The sequence below is a fragment of the Vicugna pacos genome, chromosome 5 (genome assembly GCF_048564905.1).
Source record: "Vicugna pacos chromosome 5, VicPac4, whole genome shotgun sequence".
Lineage (NCBI taxonomy): Eukaryota > Metazoa > Chordata > Mammalia > Artiodactyla > Camelidae > Vicugna > Vicugna pacos.
Window position 1 is genome coordinate 55,274,992 of NC_132991.1, and position 24,396 is coordinate 55,299,387.

General features: G+C 35.1%; 1 protein-coding gene and 1 long non-coding RNA gene across 11 annotated transcripts in view; one reads left to right on the top strand and one right to left on the bottom strand.

Moving 5' to 3' along the window:
- LOC116280595 (uncharacterized) overlaps positions 1-24,113 on the bottom strand; it is a 559,775-nt gene extending 535,662 nt beyond the window's left edge. For 7 of the 8 annotated variants that reach the window (XR_012072737.1, XR_012072734.1, XR_012072735.1 and 4 more), the window contains exons 1-2: positions 24,018-24,113; positions 16,343-16,408 (exon numbers count right to left, since the gene is read on the bottom strand). This is a non-coding gene — a long non-coding RNA (uncharacterized lncRNA). Of the gene's footprint in view, positions 1-16,342; positions 16,409-23,658; positions 23,805-24,017 lie in introns of those variants that run through there. The other variant, XR_012072733.1, reaches the window with a different exon arrangement.
- Positions 24,000-24,396, top strand: part of FSIP2 (fibrous sheath interacting protein 2) — an 87,770-nt gene continuing 87,373 nt past the window's right edge. For all 3 annotated transcript variants that reach the window (XM_072961269.1, XM_072961270.1, XM_072961271.1), the window contains exon 1: positions 24,000-24,104. In XM_072961269.1, coding sequence (XP_072817370.1) covers positions 24,006-24,104 — 99 coding nt within the window. In that variant the 5' untranslated portion in view covers positions 24,000-24,005. The remainder of the gene's footprint in view (positions 24,105-24,396) is intronic.

The window sequence follows — 24,396 nt, forward strand, 5'->3', positions numbered from 1 at the left end:
TTAAAAGCTTTTGCACAGAAAAACCATCAACAAAATAAAAAGACAACCTACTGAGTGGAAGAAAATATTTGCAAATGATATGACTGATAAGGGCTTAATGTCCAAAATATATAAACATCTTATACAACTTCATATCAAAAAAACAAATAATCCAGTCAAAAAGGGCAGAAAACCTGAATAGGCATTTTTCCAAAAAATACTTACAAATGGCCAACAGGCACATGAAAAGATGCTCAGCATTGCTAATCATGTTTTTGTGTTGATTCTCAGAATCATATTTCTGCTTTTCTGAGTGTCTGGAACCTAGGCTTTATTTTCCCCTTCTTTTTCTGAGGATTTATTTCTAGGTATTTGCTGATCCTTTCTGTATCTATTTAGGAATTGGATTTAGCTACACAAAACAAAGACCTGCCCATAAAAGGTTTAACAAATAGAGGGGTTTTTTGTTTTGTTTTTGTTTGTTTGTTTTTTCTCTCTCATTTAATTAGAAGTTACTAATTACAGAGCTCACTCAGATGTCAAAAAAAAAAGTTTCTTCTATCTTTCAGTATTTGAGCCTCTTTCAAACCTCATAGTCCAAAGAGGCTATTCTGCCCTCATTCTGATAGTCTCCTATCTGTATTCCAGGGAGAAAGAAAAAGGCAGGATGAAGCCAAAACTTTCCCAGAAATTGACTTCTACTGACTCTTCATCTTTCTGTCCAGAATTGTAATACTTGGCCACACTAGCTGCAGGAGAATCTGAGGAGGTAAGAGTATTTAAATTGACACACTGCCTTTCTCAACAAAATTATGAGTAGTAAAGAAGGGGAACACTAGAAATCAGGAGTGCAAATAGCATAGTCTGCCTCAAGTCAAGAGGTTTCTCCTACAACTTCTTTCTGGATTCCTCAGTACAATAATGAGAATAGAATCCATTTTTAAAATTTACATCAATAGTTCATGCTTTCCAAGGTAAACAAAGCAACTGATTTCACATATACAATGTTCTTTTATCAGAATCTTTCAAAGTGCACCAAGTGTGCCTGTCTTCCACCTGAGGATAATCATATACTCAGTATCACTGTTTGTTGAAGAAATCTCAAGTTGATGTGAAATCAGAACCCAGATAATTCAACTTCCCACATCTTTTTTCCTCTAGCCAACCACATTTTGTCCACTCCAAAACCGTCCCTCACAGATCTGACTATCTTTTAATAAAAAATAAATAAATCATGCATAAATAAATAAATAAATAGTAAAATCCTTCACCTATATCAAGAATTTATTAAACCTGCCAGTATGCTATATCATGAGACTGTATAAATCTATATTTTACCTTCTACACAGATATTTCTAATATTTTAAAGTTCTGCTAAGAAAAAAGTCATGGTTAATTTTAATAAATTATTCAAAACATGTAGTATTTGTCTATAATTTTATTTGTTATTTATCATTTTCCATCAATCTGGTCACCAAGTTTTTCTCTTTTTTCAGGGGGAACTGACATAGCAAACTGCATCAAGCTAAAATAAACTTTTGATTCAAATTGTATAGGTTTTTTTATCTGTAATTTTTAAATCAAGGTTGTTAGACTGTGGCTCTTTACTTAACTAGTTTCCCCATAAATAATTTCATCTTTTTCTGATGTATTTCAAAGTAAATGCAAAGTAAAGTACACTTAATCCCTGAATACTGCAGTATGAAAAAAGTTCAATATTTGTTCAAGTATTTAGTTTTTTTTTGCTTGATATAATATTCACATACAATAAAATGCACAAATCTTAAGTGTATATTGGAGAAGTTCTGATGAGTGAATACTCCTGTGTAACCCATATCCTTATCAAGATAGAGAACTTTGTCATCATCAGAAATCTCCTTTATTTCCCTGCCCATTCACTTTTACCCACACTCCAAATGTAAGCATTGCTATGCTTTTTCCCCATAAGCATTAGTTTTATGTGGCCTACAAATCCGTATCAATTGAATCATTCAATATGCAATCTTTAGAGAAAGTATATTTTGCTCAACAAAGCATTTTTAAGATTTACCCACGCTGTTGTGTCTATCACTAGTTCGTTACTTTTCATTTCTGGGTAATATTCCATTGTGTGAATGTATCACAGTTGTTTAGTACCTCTTTGCAATTTTAATTTGCATTTCCTTAATGACTAATCATGTTGACTGTGCTGCTTTGAGTCTTCCTCAGGTATGCATGGTTTTGGAGTCAGCCAGAGATTTTATCAGAATTTAAACATAGAATTTGGAGCTTCTCATCTCTGTATTTTCAGATCTAATATTTCCATCAGTTTTCTCTCATATTTGCCATTCCTCTGCTGATATTTCCTATGTTTTCACTCATTTTAAGCATATTTTCCTTTACTTCAATGTACATTAGTTCATTGAACAATACTAAAAAGAGTTATTTTAAAGTCTTGGCATGAAAATTGTAGCATCTGAGTTAATTAGCAGTCACCATTTGTTGATAGCTTTTTCTTGACACTTGGTCACATTTTCCTGACTGGTGAATAATTTGATTTTGTCCTGACCATTGTGAATAGAATGTTGCATAGATTCTGTTATACTGCTACAAGAATACAAATGTTTTTGTTTTACTTTGTTAGACTTATAGCTAACTCTTACACCTGCACTGGGTGGCAGCTTAGATTTCCACTCAATTCCTCAATCTATGGCTATAAGCTGCTTTCAGTTTGACTTCATGTGCCTCATTCAGGGACCATTCAGTGACATGGACTGAGTTAATGAAAGAATCAGTTTTCTCTTGGCTTTCCCCTTACTAGAGACTCCTTCCTCACTTTCAGGCAGCTCTGGTTTACTGGAACTTTTTCACTGGGTTCCTCTAGCTTCAAAGATTTCACATTTTTTCTATTAGGCTTTTGGAACCCCATGCTGGCACTTTTGCAACAATGGTGGGTCCATGTTGATCGATTCTCCCAAGTTTTCCTCCCCTCAAAAAAAATTCCCTACCCTTTTAAAGCTATAGAGCTCTTAGGCAGTGCAGTGCTGTGTTTTGTTTTTTCCTCCAAATTATTAGTAACTTATCTGTGGGAAGACCAGCATGTTAAATACTTACTCCTCTGTGGCAGACAAAACTTCTTGCAGCCATATGTATTGACTTTACTGTGTCAGACTAAAACTCTGACATTTAAAGTGTCACAAATAACAGCAAGTTACTGAATGGGCTAGCCTTCTTAAAAGTATTTTTGTGGACTTTTATCTTTCATTTGAACTATATTACTAAACCAGAATCAAATGAATTCAGGGTATTTCCTGTGTATCTGCTATGGGCAACCATTCTATTAGCCCAACTATTCCAGCAGTCCTTTTCATTTCTCCAACTCTTATAAATGTTTAGACATGTAAGACATTTTAATAGTGGATAGATGATGTAGGTAGAGGAACTGGAAAAGCAAATATTATTGTGTGTCTACAATTATTAAGTATTTTGCTAGAGAAATGAACACTAAATATCTGGTCCTGCCTAAGCTTACTCCAGCTACTGAATTTCTCCATGTGGCTCTGATAGCAAAACTTTAAGTGCTCAAATATAACTTTAATAGTATAAGTAAAAACTGAAATCTAGTTACTAAATAGTTGTCAAATTTTCAACTTTTCATAGTAATTTAGCATATTTAATCAAAGTAATTTGGAAGTTTAAGATATAATTTTGAGACAGATTGGGAGATGAAATAAATGCATAAAATAAGTACAAATAATTTCCACATGTAAAAAAAGATTTAGAAAGATATGATTTTCTTTATTTGAACATAATATGGAACCAATAATAAATATGCCTTAAATTTTGACTCAGGTTAATATTTTATGAACTTCTGTCTAACCTGCTGATTAAAATCAATTTCAAGAGTCAATTTTTCTTTCTTTTCATTTTCCTATCAAAAGGATTTTATATCTTATGAATTAATAATGGCCCTTCTACTCCAGATTTTAGATATACTGTATATTATTTCTACTTAAATAATAAATGAATCTTAGGCTCCCTGTGATTATTTTACAGGTATATCATTTTTGTTATGTATTTTACAATAGACTGAATTTTAAAATGCAATTATTCTTTGAGTTACTTTATCACTATTTTAATACATTGAAGATCACACTAAACCTAATACAGACTGAAAAAGTCCTTCTATTTAATGAAATCCAATCATTCTGTATGGTTCAGTCTACTTTCATAAAGCCTTTCAATCCCCTCACTTCTGATGATGATATCATGCAACGTCACTCAAGTGGAATTAATCATATGCTATCTTGTGACTTCATTTGTAGTATTAGTTCTGTTTTTCACACAATGTCCTGTTGTCCTAAATAAACAATCTCAGGGAGATTACATTGTACTTAAAATTGTTCCTTTATACAAAGAAACTCACAAAGATATATACACATAATCTGTTGACTACATATAAAAATGAAATACATCTGTTTGAAAACATGAAATATCTTTTTTGTCCTCATATAATAAGATAACAGAAATATTTCATTTCTGAAGATATAAACAGAGAAAAGTATTCCAGAATGTCTACAGTTGAATTCAAGTAATTATACATATCTTTTATTATGCCATCCTAAGATTTTATTGTGCATACATTTTAGGTTGTTAGCTGGTTTTGGTTTTTGACTTTTTGATAAATTTGCTGTTACATTTTGTAAATTTAAAGTACATAGTGTGTTACTTTGATACATTTATATATCATAATATGACTACCATTGAAGCAGTATCACATTACATGATTATAGCACAATATTATTATCTACATTTGTTAAACTGTGCATTAAGTCCCTATAGCCTATTTACTATTTGTTACAAGTTTGTACCCTTAAACACCATGAATACTATCACCCCAACCACATCTCCTGGTAATCACCATGTTTCTATCTTTCTTTTTACAAATTTGACCTTAATAGATTTCACATATAAGTGATATCATACAGTACGTGCCTTACTCTGTCTAATTTATCTTTTAGTATAACATGCTCAAGGTCTATCCATGTCACAAATGGCAAGATGTCCTCTCTTCTCCTTGCTGAATAATACCCCATTGTGTGTATCATTTTTATCCATTCATCTACTGATTTCTGGCTGTATCCATATCTTGGCTATTGTTAATAATTCTGTGAAAAACATGGGTATGCATATATTTTGTCAAAATTCTCTCTTCATTTCCTTTGGGTATACACCCAGAAGTGGAATTTCTGGATTGTATGGTAGTTCTACTTTTAAATTTTTTAGGAACCTCTGTATTATATTCCACAGTGGTTGGACTGATTTACTTTCCCATCACCAGTGTTTAAGAGTTCCCTTTTCAACACACCCTCACCGACACTCGTCTTTTGCTTCTTGATGACTGCCATTCCAGCAGATGTGAGGTGATACCTCACTGTGATTTTATTTGCATCTCCCTGATGATTAGTGATGTTGAGCATCTTTTCATGTGTCTATTGGCCACTTTAATGTTCTCTTTGGAGAAATATCTTTCTAGTTCTTCTGCCCATTTTTAAATTGGATTTTTTTGTTGTTATTGAGTTGACCGAGTTCTCTATATATTTTGGATACTAATTCCTTATTTGATATATAATTTGCAATTTTTTTCCCATTCTATAGGTTGCCTTTTCATTTTGTTAATTGTTTCTTTTGCTGTGCAGAAGGTTTTAAGTTTGATGTAGTCACATTCATGTTTTGTTTATTTTTTTTTCTGTTGTGTTTTGTGCTTTTGGCATCATGTTCAAAAAATCATTGCCAAGGCCATTATGGATAAGCTTCTTACCAATATTTTTTTCTAAGAGTTTTATGGTATCAGGTCTTATGTTTAAGTCTTTGATTCAAGTTAATTTTTGTGAACAACATGAGATTGAGGTCCAATTTCATTGTCTGTATTTGTTATTCCAAGTTTCCCAGCACCATTTGTTGAAGAGATTTTTCTTACCTCATTGGATTTTCTTGGTTCCCTTGTTGAATACTAGTTGACTGTATATGCTGGGATTTAATTCTGGGCTCCCTTTTCTCTTCCACTAGTCTATGTGTGTTTGTGCGCCTATGGCATACTGGGTGTTTGTTTGTTTGTTTGTTTGTTTTATTGCTATGGCTTTGTAGTATCGTTTGAAATCAAGAAATGTGATACTTCCAGCTTTGTTCTATTTTCTCAGGATTGCTTTAGCCATTCTGGGTCTTTTGTGATTTCACACAAATTTTAGGATTATTTCTATTTTTGTTAAGAATGCCTTTGTTACTTTCATGGGGATTGCACTGAATCTACAGATGGCTTTAGGTGGTAAAGCCATTTTAACAATATTTATTCTTCTGAACCACAAATATGGGATGTCTTTCCATTTGTGTCTTCTTTGATGTCTTTTAGAAAAGCCTGTAGTTTCCATTTTTCAGATCTTTCACTTCAGTTAATTTACTCATAAGTAACATTGTTTTGACACTGTTGTAATTGAAACAGTTTTCTCTGTGTCTTTTTCTAATGTTTCATCATTAGTATAAAGGAAATGCCACTGATTTCTATAGTTTGAGTTTGTAACCTGCCACTGTATTGAAATTGTTGATTAATTCCAACAGTTTTTTTTAATTGATTCCTAGGGATTTTCTATATATAAAATCATATTGTCAGCAAACAGTGACAATTTTACTTCTTCCTTCCTAATTTGGACAGGATGCCTTTTAGATCATTTTCTTGCCTAAGGGCTCTGACTGGGACTTTCAGTACTGTTATTAAATATGAGTGGTGACATTGAGCAACCTTGTCTTGCTCTTGATCTCAGAGAAAACTCTTTCAGTTTTTTTCTATAAGTAAAAAAGTCAGCTGTGAGTTTGTTACATATGATCTTTATTATGTTGAGGTATGTTCCTTCTATATCCAGTCTGTTAAGGGTTTTTAATCATGAAAGGATGTTGTATTTTTATCCACACCCTCTTCAGCATTTATTACTTGTAGACTTTTTGATGATTGTGGTTTTGATTTGAATTTCTGTAATAATTAGCACTGTTGAGCACATTTTCATGTGCCTGTTGGTCAAGTGTATATCCTCTTTAGAGAAATATCTATTTAGGTCTTCTGACCATTTTTTTTTATATTGAGTTGTATGCATTCTTTGTACATTTTGAAAATCAGTCCCTTGTCAGTTGTGTCATATGCAAATGTTTTCTCCCCTTCTATAGGTTGTCTTTTCATTTTGTTTATGGTTTCTGTCCCATTTCTTTGGGGTTGGTTACTAAACCGTATAGATTTCCTTTGGCAGTATTATATTTGCCTGATTCTTCATGATCAATGCACACTTGCATTGGTGGGCAATTCCTCCCAGTCCCTTGGTAAATGGGGCTAGTGGCAGGACCATGGCTAATGGGGCTGTGGTCTGCTCCTTAGGGGTACAGAGCTGTTTCTGGGTCTGTAATCAAGACCATAGTTGGCAAGTCATCCTCTTGGGCACAGGCATGCTTTCTCAAAATGGCTTTCCTCAGTCTTGGAATCCACTAGAATTTCACAACTTCCTACTTAGATACCAAAATTCCCACAAAGGCAGTTTTCCCATTTATGGTTGCCAAGGTATTATTGCTGAGGGAAGATATGAATGAGGACCTCTTATTCCTCCATTTTGCTCACTTCATCAATTTCTTCTTTTTTGTCTTTTGTCTTGTATCTTTTCTTTTCATAAAGTATTGTTTCAATTTCTTTCCATTTTCTTTCCTTTTATCAAGGTAACCAAGACAGGAGAGGCAGACATGGCTGGGGTAGAGGTAACTGGCAGGATTGGAGAATGGTTAAACAAAGGAGTCATGAAAAATAAGTAAATCTATTAAAGATACTGGATACCAGAAGGGAATTAAAACACAAGAAAGATGAAGACAAAAATGAAGCCTGTGGCACTGGACTGGAATTGGATAAACTGGTATGAACTTATATTGTTAATAAATGGAGATGAACAAACAAAGAAACAGGTATAGGTCTGTGTGTGTGTGTGTATGTGTGTGTGTGTGTGTGTGTGTATCTTCACTCTTTCTACTGAAAACACTTAGAAGAGATGAGCATATTTAATGTCTAGGGGCTTTTTTAATAACAGTTTCAAAAAACAATAATAGTAATGGGAAAGAACTAGGATTGAGAATGAACAAATAAGTAAAGAAGAAGGTAAGATCATTTTTACACTATAATCACAATTAATAGACTTTAAATACATAGAAGGAATAGTAGAATTAGAAAAAATCAAAATTTGGTAAACATCATAGTCATTTTTTTCAGGCAACTATCCTCAGTGGATACTAAAACTCATGGATGGAAATGTTTTGAGCAACAGATATAATATAGTCTTAAAATATCTCCCATGATTCCACTTAAACTGATGGCACATTTTTGTTTTTGTAGAAATTTACAAACTGATTCTAAAATTTATATACAAATGGAGAGGGTCCCATATATTTAAGATTGCTTTGAAGATGAAAATCAAAGCTGGATATTGTACAACACGAGATAAATCAATGGTAATTAAAAGAGTATGGTATAGGTATGAGGACAGAGAAAGCTCAACTGAACAAATGGAAACACACTAATTCACACTAATTCATATTTTGTCACCTGGTTTATGTCAAAGGACCACTGCACTGAAATAAGGAATGGTGTTCTTTTGAAAAAAAAAATGATGGATCAGTTGAAATCTGTATTAAAAAGAACATGTCTTTATACCAACCACACACAAATAGCAATTCCAAATAGATTATAGACCTAAATTTGAAAGTTAAAACAATAAAACCTTTAGAAGTTAAAATAGGCAAATATCTTCCAGACCCTAAAGTAGACAGCAATTTCTGAATAAGTATATAAGAAACAAATATTAAATAAAAGATACACTGGACGTCAAAAAATAAGAGATTCTGTTCATCAAAAAACATGATTAGAGTTAGAAAATTAGGCCACAGAGTGATAGAAGATATTTGCAATACAAGAAAACAACAAAGATTGTATCCAAGTCACAAAGAACCACTACAAATCAATAATAAAAAGCAGACATGCCAGTAAATAGTCAAAAACTTGAACAAACACTTCACAAAAGAGGATAAATAGCTAATAGTATATGAAAAAATATGCACTATTAATAGTCATCAGAGAAATGAAAATTAGATACCACTGCATGTCTACCAGAGGGCTAAAATAATTTTATCAAATATTAAAAGAATTGTAACTGTACCAGATTATCTATCTCTTCTGTACCCGTCTTTACCACAACCTTGGTAAGAATAAAAATTGGTTTTTCTGGAATCTTCTTCCCTGTAAGCGCTAGGTTAGAATTTCCCAATGAAAGTAATCTGTATGAAATTTGGAAGGCAGAAGTGAAGTAAAAACCATTATTTTCAGAGATCAGCCATGGTGCCTTAATCAGAGCGACACTGTAGATGTCTTTAAGGTTCACACTGTCCCACTGTGGCAAGCTTTGCAGAATTCTTCGTAAGCTCTCTCTTCACGCTCCCATCTTTGGCTAGATGCCTCCTATTACTGGGCTGCCACTTGAACAACAGCTTTTCCTCCTGCTCCAGTGCTTTAGGCTGAAGTTGCTAGTTATTGTTTCACTGATCATCCAGCTGGAGCATTCCAGATGTTCATACTAACTTTTCCTGCTTTTGTATAAGCTCCAATTCCTTTTATTAAGCCCCTCATTCCTATAAAAGTTTAATGGCTCATTTTTGCTGAGTGAGAAGCCACTTTGATATTTTACATATCGAAGTTTACCAACTTTACTGCCACATTCACTTTGTTATTAAAAAAAAGAATAGAATAACTTTCTGAGATTTCTTACTTACTTAGATTTCAACTTTAGATTTCACTTTTCATTAATTTTTAATAACGTAACAATCTTCATACTTTTAAAGGTTGGCTGCTTCCTTTATCAATCTAGAAATCCTTGGAAACTTCACCAGGTAGTTAGTAAATTTGAATTACTTGGTACAAGAAAGATTTTTTAAAATTCTTGCACTTTGTGAAGGTTACAGAAAGGGTACCTTGTAATAATTTTGGTTTTAAAATATATTTTATGGAAATAATGCCATTTGCAGCAACATAGATGGACCTAGAGATTATCATACTAAGTGAAGTTAAGCCAGAAAAAGAAAGAAAACTACCATATGATATCACTTATATGTGTAATCTAAAATATGATACAAATGAACTTATTTATAAAACAGAAAGAGACTCATAGACATAGAAAACAGACAAACTTATGGTTACCAAAGGGGAAGAGGTGGGTAGAGAGACTAAATTAGGAGTTTGGGGCCAGCAGATACAAGTACTATATATAAAATAAACAACAAAAGTCATACTGTATAGCACAAGGAACTAATTTCAATATCTTATAATAAACTATAATGAAAAAGAATATATACATATACAGATATATATATTTGTATCTGAATCACTTTGTGGTACACCAGAAACTCACACAACATTGTAAATCAACTATACTTCAATTTTAAAAAACTAATAAAAATTTATTCTTTAAAAAATTTAAATGAAATAAATAAAATATATTTTATGAAACTCAACAGCTATATATATCAAGATTTTACAATGACAGAATGATGCTAATCACCAAAAATAAGAAAGTGTTCTTATTTAAGATTAGCTGCAAATGAAGTCGGAATTTAAATGTGTTATCTTTACAGCTTTGGACACCAGATACTCATTGGTAAGTTCCCGCTTTAGTGGTAAAATAGTCTGCAAATAGATGTGATGAAAATACTATCTTTCAAGTAATTTTTGATGAAATCTGATAAAGCACAGAAAACTGCATTATTTGAGTAACAATTAATGAGGAAAGTGAAAGTTGCCCAAAGAAACAGAATATGCATTTAACTCTTAGGATCACAACCAGGCATTATGTATTCAAGTTCTCACAATAATTCTTGCTTCCATAGAGGGAAGAGGGAAAAACTAATGTAAAGAGGAAAAGGAGGAAAATAACATTTATTGAGGGCTATCTATAAGCCACTGCACAGTTTCTTCACATATGCTATCTCATGTTTTTAATAATGATTATTTAAAATAGATATTGCTATTATCATTGCCATTTTATGAATTAAGGGACTGAGGTTCATAACTCATCAGCTAACAGCTGGTAGAGTAAAGGCAAACTGAGAACCATCTTGTATGAAAGCCTGTTGAGATTTTTTTAAATTAGTTTGACGAAAGTAAATTATTCTTAAGAACACACTAATATATAAGAACTCTAGAGTAAGAGAAGAATCACTTTCTAATTCTGTAAACTTGAACAAGTTATTAACCTTGAGATAAAAAAAAGATTCCATTCTCAAATCAGATTTACATGAATCAAAGACCTTATCCAATATAAAGCTTTCCTAATAATTTCAAAGATACAATCAATTAAGAAGAACACGTAAGGCAGAAAGAGGCCTCAGAGTCTATTTGTATCCACCCTGGTCCCTCTGTTAAAATGACTTTAAAAAGAAAGGACCAGGGTGGATTGGATGTATCATGTACATTATATATGTATTAACTTTAATTATTATATATGTATATAAAATATACATCATATAGTATATGTTATATATATTATATGATTATATCATTTATCAGTATAACATATTAAAATATGATACATATATCATATGAGATATCTATATAGATATATATAGATAAATATCTCTATCTCAGAGTAATTAATGGATAAAATAATTGAGTAAAATGTGCAGGTCACCACATGGATCAGTTAGCATTTAGGGTATGGAAATCTCCATTTTATATTCAAAAAGTTACATGCCTTATGTGACATGTTCCAAGGAGCCATGACACATAAATCGATAGATACTGGGTTTGTTTACCATAAGCAATTTTAAACCAGAGACCTCCTACTCAGAGCATCCCATATATAACAACTCTTTCTCCAAGAAAATATCATCAATTTATTCTTTAGGATGATAATTTTTAGTGTTTCCTGTAAGACTTTATGAATCACTGGTCCTATTCTCTCCTGGGAGCACCCTCCACCTCTACCTAGGTACGGAAGAGAAACGGATTGCAGGTTATCTGCTTTTGTAAAGGTCCAAAGAGCTAATCCATGTAAAGCGCTTAGTACAATGCTGTTAAAACATTAATAATGCCAATAGAAATTGTTATTACCATTATTGGCTATACTCTTTACATTGGGAGTTTATAAATCATTGACAATAACGTAACAAGAACAAAGATGTACTTAGTTTTGCAAAATGCAAAACTGTTGGTACCCTCTTGCATTCATTTTTGGTCTAATCACATAGTGGAAAATATCTTCGTGAAAGCATATTTTAACAAAAAAGTTACAAGTCACAAATTACTATCCAGGTATTCAACAAAAGAAATAAGGAATGAGAATAAGTGGGAGAGGTAGGAGAGAGGAAAGGAGAAAGAGTAAAAGAATGAAAAAAAATCAATAAAGGAAAAGATTAAGATAATTTAATCTATGGTAACATTGCTATGCTAGAGTAATACACAGACTTTTGCTAGTGATTTGACACTAACTTTCTTCTAAATATTTAATTCAAAAGTACATAATAGCTCACTTTTATTTAACAAAATAAACGATAAACATTACTTCTTCACCTTTCAATTGCATTATTTAGTATTACCAACTAAGAGAAATTATAAAAATCATTATTACTACTTTTTGTAATACCAGTAATCATCATGCAAAGATGTATTTACAAGTCTACATTTTTGTAGCAAAGCAAATACATTTTATTACAAAACTAAACTGTGAAGTGGATTACATTTAAAGAAAATTTTTACATTGCATGCTTTTGATAAAACATAGTGCAAGCTTCTGAACATTAAAAGCTAATTTAGGCAAGTCAATTGCTTTATTCTTTCTAATACTAAACAAGAAAAGAAAGAGATCTGGAAAAAGAAGCTTAATAAGCTATTATCCAACACCCTAAAGTCCTCCATTGTAGGGATTGCTTTTCATGACAATTGTTTTTACATAATTATCTACAAAAATAAGTTTCAATGATTACCAGGGTTACCAAAGGAAAATACAATAAATTTAAAATAAGAACAAATCTAATGTATTTCCAATATTCAGAAACATCAGAGACTAATAAGATCATGTTTGAAATGAAGCACCCATATAAATGAGAGCACGTGAAAAACTCAATCCTTAAATCACAAACTTTTTCTGAAATGTCTTCCCCTTTTCACTTGAAGGAAATATTTTAGTTTTTGTATCTTCAAGATTTCAGCAAGAAACAATGGCTCTGATGGTGTCTTAACGTTGGCCAGAATTTTTAAGAGATTACTCCCTCTTACATATGCACTCCCTGGGCCAGAATAAAAATATTACAAGCACATCCTTATGAGTTCATAATTGAAAATAATTTATTAGTACTTTCTGTGTAAAGATATCAAAGAAATCTAGAAGCATTTATAAGGCAATTAAGACCTTTAATAAAGTTAAACAAGAATGGGAATGAGAAAGAATCTTAGTAAACAGCATAAAATAATTTGACTGAGTAGAATATACATATTATTTATGGTAATAAGTAAAATAGGTTAATCTATTAAATTTTTAAAAAGAAAATTTCAATTGTCCCACAAAACAAAGCCCAACTACCTTCTGTATTTTGGAGTTATATCTAAAATTGGTTCAGAAGGATTTACAATAAAGAGGTAGGCAATGTCACGCCAAACGTATGCAAACACTAACACAACAGAAATGTGCTACTAGTATCAAACAGGTAGAACTGGAAAGTCTCAAAAGAAAAAGGGAAGAATTGAGAGATTTTTTTTCCCTACAGAATGTCCTCTAAGGTCTTTTTTATTCCCACCTTCATTACTTTTGAAATCATACTAAAGATAAAAATTTTCTTCAGACTGTTCACTAATTAGGTGAAAAATTAACCAACCAACCAAACAAAAGCCCCACAACTGATAAGGTGTTTCCTGAAATAATCTTGTGATCCCCTTCAACATTAATATAAATGACCAGCTGGCAGAAGACGATAAGGATGTAGTAATGTTTTTAATTGGTACTTATTCTGAACACTTAGAATAGTTTTAATATCAACTACATGAAATTATTATTTAATATCAACTACATGACAATTATTCTATGTTAATAAAAAAAATTCTCTTAATTCACTATTATAAGGATAAAAAGTAAAAAAAAAATAACCTCAAATAGAGGCAATTATTATTTAAATGAATATTTATTCTTTAACAAAAATTGAAAAGAACCACCACATTTCTATGGTGATTGCACTTAACTGTAATAAGTGTGTTTACTGATAAAAATTAATCTTTATTCTAGCTTGTCTGAGTAGAATGGATCCAAAGTAACATGCTTGGACAGCATAAAGCATTATGTTCTCTTAAGCTCCACGATTTAATGGAAAATTGATAGAAGAGTTGAATTACAACCTTAAATTTTCCATTAATCTACTAGCAATTTTGGAAGATTTCATTTTACTAATTCCCTGTATCCTTATTTGTAAAATAAAAGTGTTAGTTTAAATGTCTAATACCATTTTCTGTTCTAATTTTCTGAAGGGTTTTCACATTTTAGCATCTTTTACTGAAATATAAATGTTTATAATCCATTATCTTGTGTCACTTTCAAAATTTCCTTCCTTAAAGTCATAATACACACATTGTATACCATATATTTACAAAGGCAAAATATGTAAATTATATATCTATAATTAAAACAAGTTTACATAAAGTAATAATACTCTTGCTAAATCTGAAACACACTAATTTCTATTCTTCTCTCTTTTATCTTTAAAAATATTTCCTTGATCCACCGAGTTAATTTCACAAGTAACTACCAGTTTCTGATCCTCCATTTAACAAACTAACTACATCTTTATGCATACTAGCAAGCCCTGAACTTTGCATAATCCTCAGATACTGATAGGTTTTATTAGTATCACTGTATGAAAGTGGAACAATAATTAAAATATTCTGACATAATCAAAGAAAATATGCAACAGAGTTATTACTACCAATTTAATTATGCACTTATAACTTAAATAAACAAATCAATGAGAGTAAAGGAGAAATGACAGGCTATAACACAGTTTTTTTGTTTGTTTTTTTTTAGACTACTCGATAGCTCACATTTTTAATGTGGTGTAGGGAAACAATAATTTAGGGATTTAAAATGTGCGATGCTATCCGAAAGAAGATAGTGTCAATTAGAAGGATCACTGCTCACAGATGGATGCAAAAAAAAAAAAAAATTAGAGATATCCGGAAGCAAACATTGGCAATGTCGGTTTAAGGAGTGACCGGGGGAAAGTTAACTGATTTACTCATTTACCAAAGTGATATTCATTGAGTCTTTTCTATTCAACAATAATTACCGGGCACTGATCTAATTACTGAAGAGTACATTGAGCAATATAGAAAAAAATCTTCCCTAAAGAATTTTCATTTCACTGTGATGAGAGGGACCCATGTCTTCACATGGTCTTTCCTCTGTGCCTGTATCCTGACCTCCTCTTCGCATAAGGCTACCAATCATATTAGATTAAGGCCTATTCTAATGACCTCATTTTAACTTAATTACCTCTAAAGGCCCTCCCTCCAAATATGATCACATTCTGAGATACCGAGGGTTAGAATTCCAGCATAGTAATTTTAGGAGGACACAATTTAGTCCATAACAAAGTCCAAAGTTTTCAAGGTGGCTGATTACATAAGCACCTGCTCTCCAACACAAATCAAAATCCCAGTGCCCAGGTAGAAAGCATGTGCCCAGCATAATCTGCACTCTTTTCCCAGGCTGTCTAGGTACAGTGAATCTATGAAATCAGTTAGGGAATGGCTCAACTGCCAAGTTCCCAGATGCCAGTCATGAAAGAACCTTGTAAGCAAGATTCACCAAAAAGACAGCAGGCCCAGGCCCACTGTATTAACCCTTGTGTACACAGTCAGGCTGACAAGTTCAAGGTTATTTTTAATTTGTAATACATTTTAGACTGTATATACACATATATTTATTATGATTATTAAATATTGCTTTGATTTTTAAAGGAGCAAAAATTACAATATTTTGCAGGTTAGTTTATAATAAGCAATTTGGCCGAAACTTTCCTTTTACTCATCCCCTAAGCTTATATAACTTTAAATGCATGTAACAGAAAAGTATCCAGTGTTTTGCTTAAAGTTAGCATAGTAAATATTTCAAAATTCAAAAACACAGCGTGAAAATTGAGAGAAAAGAATCTCTATTGTCTCTGAAACAAACAAACAAATTAGAAAAACGAGTTTTAAGCCATGACTTGAAAACACAACCTCTGAGAAACATCCATCCCAGATAGAAAGTAGACGATAATAACAGGCACGTACCTTATCAGATCTCCGTCTGTCGGAGGATAAACTAGTGTAACTGCTTTGAGGAAAACACAGCAATATCTACAAGAAAAAATAAATAAAATCAATATACCCTTTAACCTAGGAATCTATATAAAAGGATGCTTAATATAATTTTTGTAACAGAAAAAATCTAAAAATTCATAAATACAAGACTAGTTGAATAAATTATGGTAATTACAGCATTACATACTATGTTTGTGTAGTTTAAAACTAAATTAAATCACACTGTGCTCCTATGGAATGATCTTCAAAATACATTGCTCACTGAAAATTGAAAACTAAATGCTGCATAGAATATGTTTGCATGTGTATAATGAAACACAAGAGTACTGTTGTTTGCCTCTGGGTTGAGAGTCCAAGGATCTGAGAATAAGGGTGAATTATTTTACTTTTTATTGTTTAGATTTTTCCCCACATATGTTATTATTAATTTACCCATATAAAATTTCACCTTTTATGCCTCTGAGGGACACCAAAATGATTAAATCAATTAATAGGATGAAATCTGAGAAGGGTTATCATAGAAATCAATACATCTTGGAATTCAAGATAACATAAAGGGTTAGTTTGATAATTCAGAACCACAGGACTCAGAAACCTGATCCAGTATCAAATGTTACTAATGATTTCAAGGATATATGTAATTAGAAGGCACAGGTAAAACAAAGAAAGGTCCAAGACCTCAAGCACAGTTCCCCAAGTCCTACCATTCCATGTCAGATGCACTCTGACCCAAGTTAACAGATGAGGTTTCTGTGAGGAATGTGGGTTACCTCACTTTCATAGAAGGAGCCAGTTAGATTATGAGACATGTATATTTTATATTGAGAGGGTACATGGATTGTGTAACATTTTCCAACCAGTCATTGTCCATAAATCCTTATATTCCAGTCTGTTTACCATAAACAACTATAGACAATTAGGCACATCCTGTGAAAAGCATTCCATAGAAAAAGGCCCTTTTGCTGGCATAAACCTTTGTTGTTAGTGTTGTTGTTGCTGTGCCAGTTGGGCCATCATTAGAATGTTTATAAGGGGACTGGTGCAGGTCACTTGCTTGCTTTCTTGCCCTGGAACAGCTCCAGTGAAGGGAAATATTGCAGATCTGCAACTTGACTTTTTCCATCCAGAAAACAAGGGAAAGCTACCAAGGACTGGTTGATCAACCATATTTACATCAGAATGAGAGAAGTAGTTAATTCTTAAAGTCCAAGAAAGAAATTAGTATTTAATTCACAATATGGTGAATTTACATTCTTCTGTATTAAGCACAGAGATTTGTTAGAATGAATAAAAATAAAAATAGACATTAATAAACAAATGAATGGGATCTGGGTGAATTACTGAAATACGTAAAATAGTTTAGAGATTGTATCTTCAATACCTGAGATAAAATCAAGGAGAGAAATTAGTATATCCACCCTTTTATAACCTGTTCCTCATGTCTCCTTCAGTTTCTGCCAGGGTCATAACGGTGCACAGTATAAATGGTGAAGCTACACCCATGTAGTTTTCTACTCTTCTCCCCAATTTTATACTAGCGAAGTCCAACATGAGAAGCATAGAAAACTATGTACACAGTTTTTCATGATTCAAGGGGAGAGGAAATTGGTGGAAGTTGGTCAAAGGGTTCAAACTTGCAGCTATAAGGTAAATAAGTACTAGGGATGTAGTATGCAACATGATGAATATACACCGCTGTATGGTATACAGGAAAGTTGTCAAGAAAGTAAATCCTAATAATTCTCATCATAATGTGGCCTGAGAATAGGTTGGAACCTATTCTCACACAGGGAAGAATTCAAGAGTGAGGCATAGTAAAATGAAAGCAAGTTTATTTAGAAAGATGACACTCCATAGGGAGAATGTAGACCATCTTAAAAGGCAAGAGGGAGAGAGAGGTTGAGAGGTGTGGGGTTTTCAGTTTAAAGTAAAAGTAGATACACACTCCATAGACAGAGTGTTGGCAGACTCATAAGCCACAGGGACCATGAGGTGCAGGGTTGTTAGTTTTTTATAATCTCAGTAATTTCACATGCTAACAAGCAGGAGGATTATTCGAACTATGTTGGGGATGGGACGGAGAGTTCCAGGAATTGGGCTCCCACCCACTTTTTGACCTTTTATGGTCAGCCTGGGAACCATCATGGTGCCTGTGGGTGCATCACAAAGCTCAAGGTCTACTGGAAGTCGAAACTTCAGCCATCTTGGTTCTAACCAGTTTGTCCTGTCCTCAGTTGCTGTCATTACTTCAGTGGTTGTGCCCTGCCCCTTTTCCTCCTGTCTCAATAAGGAACTTTTTTTCCTTTTTCTTTCTATTGTAGCTATGTAAGATGATGGATACTAATTAAACATATTGTAGTAATTATTTCACAATACATGTTGTACATATTAAATTTATACAGTAAGGTATGTCAATTATTGCTCAATAAATTGAAAAAAGTTAAGATGTAAGCAATTATTTTATTTTAAAAATGATGACGAGAAAGAATAACATTCTGCTGGCTAAGAACTCCTTAGAACTTACAGCCAACTGCAAAGCTTTATGATAACAGGCAAATAATTTCTCCAAGCCCAATCTCCCATTTGTAAAATGGAGGTTGCAATAATGGTCTCACAATGTCAATAAAAGGATTTAATGATACACACCTTGCTAGCTGCCTACCACAATGAATGGTACATACTAAGCATTAGTTATTTATTGCTATGTGACAAACTGTCCCCAAATTTAAGAGCTTAAAACAACAAACATTTAGTATCTCACAGTTCCTGTGCCTCAGCATTGTGGGCACAGCTTGGCTGTGTACATTTGGCTCAAGGTCTCTCACAAGGCTGCAATCAAGCTGTTGGCCAGGGCTGGTATTTTAAAAACAAACCACAGCTACCTGATTAATAAATAAAAATACTCATTTTTTCTGGATGATATTTTCTAAACTTCTTCCCCCAAATATACCAAATGTATATATTTCCATGAATAACAGTGATTGGGATTGTGGGGGTAACGTATTTCAACATTTAAAATGACTAGAAATACATCTGTAATAACCAGAAAGTCTAGTCCCTCAATGTCTCTATGATTTTACCTAGAAGATGTGGTACAGTGGTCAGTACTATACTAACTGGGGCAGACTGCCCGTTACTTAAATTAATCACGTCCCTATTTTGGGGGAGAGGGGAAGTAATTAGGTAGGTAGGTAGGTAGGTATGTATTTGAATGGAGGTACTAGGGATTGAACCCAGGACCTTATGCATGTTAGGCAGCTGTTCTACTACTGAGCTATACGCTATCTCAATCATGTCCCTATTAAAGTCACTCAATCAAAGTAATGCTAATAATAAAGCTATCATTGATTAAGCATCTCTATGGGCCCATGCATTTTGTTAGTGTTTTTATCAATTTAACCTATTTAATAATGCTATGAGATAGGGGTTATCATTATGCTAGTTTTAGAGATGAGGAAACTGAAACCAAGAGTTGAAATATATCGGATTTAAACCCTAAGTCTGCACTATTAATACTGCACCCCTAGTGCTTCCTACTACCAAGGAATTTCCTCACCTGTGATGTCTTGTATGACTGGCTACCTTAAGTTTTATGCTGTCCTCCTCTGAATGCTTATATTGGAAATATGTTTGAATATTACTTTTTAGTATTTCACTGTGATGTGTTTGTGCTGTCACTTAAATATATATATATATACATATACATTGAGAATATATGAATAAAGATCCCAACAAATATTTAATTCCCTTCTTTCTGCTGGTCTGAACCACTTGATAAATCAGGAATCTCTTCCGAATCAGCTTTTCATCATCATTAAATATTATATCATCATAATACTAGCTGTAGTATTTTTAAAATAATTAAAGTATAATACAAAGTGTTTAAATGGGGAGGATACTGGATATTGGAAAAGAAAGACATTTCATATTATGAAAGGATACTGTGTGGTCCTTACCATATCCTCTGTGTGTGTGTGTGTGTGTGTACACACACATGTGCATGCACAAACTTTATTTAGCAGTGGCTAAAGGAAGAGTAGTCAAGAAATACTGAGCAGCCCTGGACACCACTGACCCAGGGGATCCAAGCAATATAACTCTATAACTCTCATCAGAAGCACCTAGAATCTTACTGAGGATGTAAGACCCACAGGAGGAGCTCTAAAACATCCATGTAAAAAAAAAAAAGCATGGTCTAACCATCTGGAGGATGAAAACAACATTTGTAGAGAGTGGTCCAGCAATCCCAACCATTCCAGCCATCTCAGCTGAGGTCCTGGACATGAGAGTGAGGTCATCTGAGATAATCTGGCCCAGACAAACAGAAATGCAGGCCAATCCAGAGAGTTGTGAGGAATAATAAATCAATGTTTAAAGCCATTAAGTTTTGTGAACAGTTGTTATGAAGCAAAGACCAGTAAATACTGTCTCTGAAAAGACCCCAAAGTTCATAAAAGTTCAGACACATACTCCTCTAACATTTCCAAGAACGCACCAAATCCTTCTCAACACAAAAACATCATGTTCTTCCTGCCTCTCTATTCTTGCTTTCCAACTGCTTTCCTTATGAAAAGATGTGGGTTTTTTTCAGGGAATTCATTTACTTTTCTGGCTAACTATTCCCTCCAGATCCAAGCTTATCATCTACTCTTGTTAGCTTCAAAACAGTGATCATTCCCTTTAACTCCATTGTTTAAAAAGTGGGTGAGATAAGGAAAATCCAAAGTTATGACAGTGTTGCCTCAAATATCTCTTTAACCCATTCTCTCTTCTTCATTCCTATCGTTTTTGACTCATTATTGCAGTACCTGATTGTTTATGTGATTATGTATCATTAGGTCTCCACGGCCTTCAGTCACACTCCTGAATCCACCCCCTATATTGTTGCCAGACTTACCTTCTAAAATGAGAATTTGCTTAAAACCCTTCAGTGGGTTCTCATTTAGGTCTGCTTTGGTCAGGACAACAAAAATAAACTCAGGACTCACTAAATTCTTGCTAAGCACTATGCTAAGTGCTATGTTTCCATGTTTCATGTCAACGGCAATTAAGATTGATGATGGAATTATGTTTGCTCATCAGCTGACCTTAAAGAAATTATCCTGGGTCATCTAGATGGGGCCAATGTTTTAAAGTATAGAAGATGGAGGCAGAGGTCAGAGTCAGAGAGAGACCTGAAGATGCTACACACTGGATTTGAAGTGGAAGGAAAGGAGGCTTCTAGACCAGACAGAGAGATTGTGCCCTACAGCCTCCGGAAGAATGCAGCCTTGCCAATACCTTGATTTTAGCATAATGAAATTCATTTCAGACTGCCGACCTCAATTATTATAAGATAATACCGTTGTGTTGTTTCAAGCCACTGAGATTGTGGTAATTTCTTACAGAAGTACAGGAAACTAATATAGGGACCAAGTCACAGAGGCTGTTACATGCTTTAAGTCTTCCTGAGGGCAACTAAGGATTTAATGCAGGGGAGAGAAATGGCATCAAAGATCAATTCAATAAAAGTTGGACTGCTGGGATGAATGGTAGCAGGGAGATGTTATAAGGCTGTGGTGATCATACAGACTGAAAAAAAAAATGATTGGTTTAGCTGGCGGAGTACTATAGAGACAGACAGGAGATGCCCAATTAATTTCATGATAAAATTAGAAGGACTAAGAGGTCAACTGAATGTGCGAATTAGAAAAAGGAGAAGTATCTAGGAGGATTTCTCAGTTTCTGGCTTGGGTAGATACTGATATTGTCACTGAGATGGGAAATTTAGGAAGAATAACGCCTTTGTTTTGTCCTATTTGCATGAAAGGAGTGGGTTGAGATTACAATACATTGAATTTGAGATAACTGTGAGACATCCATGTGGCAGTGGATTATAACCCAAGGTTAGATTTCAAATTTAGGCATCTTATGCATATGCATGGTATTAAAACAAATATAGCAGATGTAAAATTAGAGTGTATTGATTAAGAAAATACCTCTGGGGCCACTATTTAATAGGGATTGTCATTCTTCTTTAATCTTTGGAAAAATAGGGTAATTTTTGACAAAGCTGTTACAAAGATTAAATTAGTGAGTAGCGTAATGTCTGGAGTTAGCTAATTTTCAATAAATGAAATGTCCCAGAAATAACAGAGAACAACAATAGACAAAGGAATCTAAGGGCTAAGTCCACATTCCTGACAGTCTCTGCCCTCAAAACCCTCAGAGTCTAGTTTAGCTCCTTGAAGGACCGGGGCCATGTTGTTCTCATCACTGTAATCCCAGTGCCCAGCTCAATGACTGGCCCAAAGGAGTCAAGCACTTTATGAATTTTGCCCGGATGTGTCAGGCAGTTAGATAGAAATGAGCACTGGGCAAGTGGAGAGGAAGGAGTGGGGAGCAACCAAGAAAAGAACAGTACACTTGTACTCATGATAAGGGGCTTCAAAAACTTTTTACTTTCTCTAAATGAAGGCCAGCAAAGAAGCCAGCTAGGATCAAACGCTGCATAGTAGAGAGAAGGACCAGGCTTAACTTGACTCAATGCTCACTATAATGTAAGTAATATCCCAGTTGGAGCCCCCTCCGGGAGGTTTCTCTGTGTGCATCATGGGTAAGAACATGCACAAAAGAGATGGGAGTACCTGAGAAGGACCAGGAGCCTTCAATCAGCCTGAGCACAAGGAATGTGAGCCCTCAATCAGCCTGAGCTGGAAGAACATGAGCCAGTTAATCAGCCTGATCACTCAAAGAACCTGAGCCCTGAATCAACCAATTATAAAAACGCCCCTAAGCCAGGCTGTAAGAACAGAAAAAACAAAGGCCAGCGCCATTTTCCCTCTCTTGGTCTGGCCAACCTCTAATGCTCGGGGGTGTACTATACTTTACTACCTTTTTACTTCACTAATAAAATTGTTTACATCACACTCTTTGTCTCCCATTAAAAATTCACTAAGGACTGAGGTAACTTGTATTCCCCTCCTCCCGGTAACAGATGTTTGTGAGGAGAAAGAAGGATAAATGGGAAAGCAAGGGAGGCAGAGAGGAGGGAGTGGGAGAGAGAGCAGAGCTAGAAATGGAGGAGGACGCCTAGAGGAGGGAGGAGGACAGTATGCCACCTGGACCTGGAGTGGAAAGAGGTTATGGGACCTGGGGATGGACTACGGGCACAGTGGCTCCAAGGGAGCACATGTAGAAAGCCAGAGCCTCTGGCCCTAGAAAGCGCTGTACAATCAGGCCTGTTTTGTTTGTTTTCCGCAGGAAACCAAACCTTCCTGGAGGTTACGAGATATCAGCCAGCTAACCTGCCAGCAAAGCTTTGTACGTTTGATTGGGGTTCGGTTTGACTGAGAGCTGTGGGCATCAGAGAGCAACAATACTTCGCCCTTGGTGCTCAGGTGCCAGCCCCCAGCCCGGATTTCCGCAGCTCCGCGGCGCTCCAGCCTTAGGCGCGAGGGGTCGGCCCTCGGGGGCGCGCTGTGCTTCCGGCGCCCGCACGTTCGGAGCCTGGAACGCCGCGAGGGAGGGCCTCGGCGACGCGAGGTACCGGCCACTCCGGGTCCGGTCGGGACGGAGGGACGACGACGGGGAAAGGGTGCGAGGGGAGGCGGGAGGGAAGGGCGGCGGGAGCGCGGAGGGGCCCAGGTCGGCTATGGAGCTGTACCTCAGCGCCTGCTCCAAGGCTGCCAACGTCGCCGCCAGCAAGACGGCCTCCAGCGGCCTCGCCGAGGACAGCCAGCAGTGCGGAGACGTGAGTGGCAGCCAGCCTGGTGTCGCTGTCCTCCGCCGGGCCCCTGGCCTGGGGACGGGGCGGGGCTAGCCCCGGACGAGTCACGTGCTGTCCGTCAGTAACGCCCGCTCCTGGCGTCCACGTGCGGCGCGGCCGGCGGCGGCGGGGCTGGGGCGGCGGGGCTGGGCAGGCACTGGCCGCGACTGGCTGGTGACTCGGGAGGCGGGAGGCCCTCGGGGCTGCCTGGCAGGGCGGGCCCCTCGGACCCTGACTGTGTGACTCTTCGGTTCCTTTGGTTGGAGTAGCAGAGATT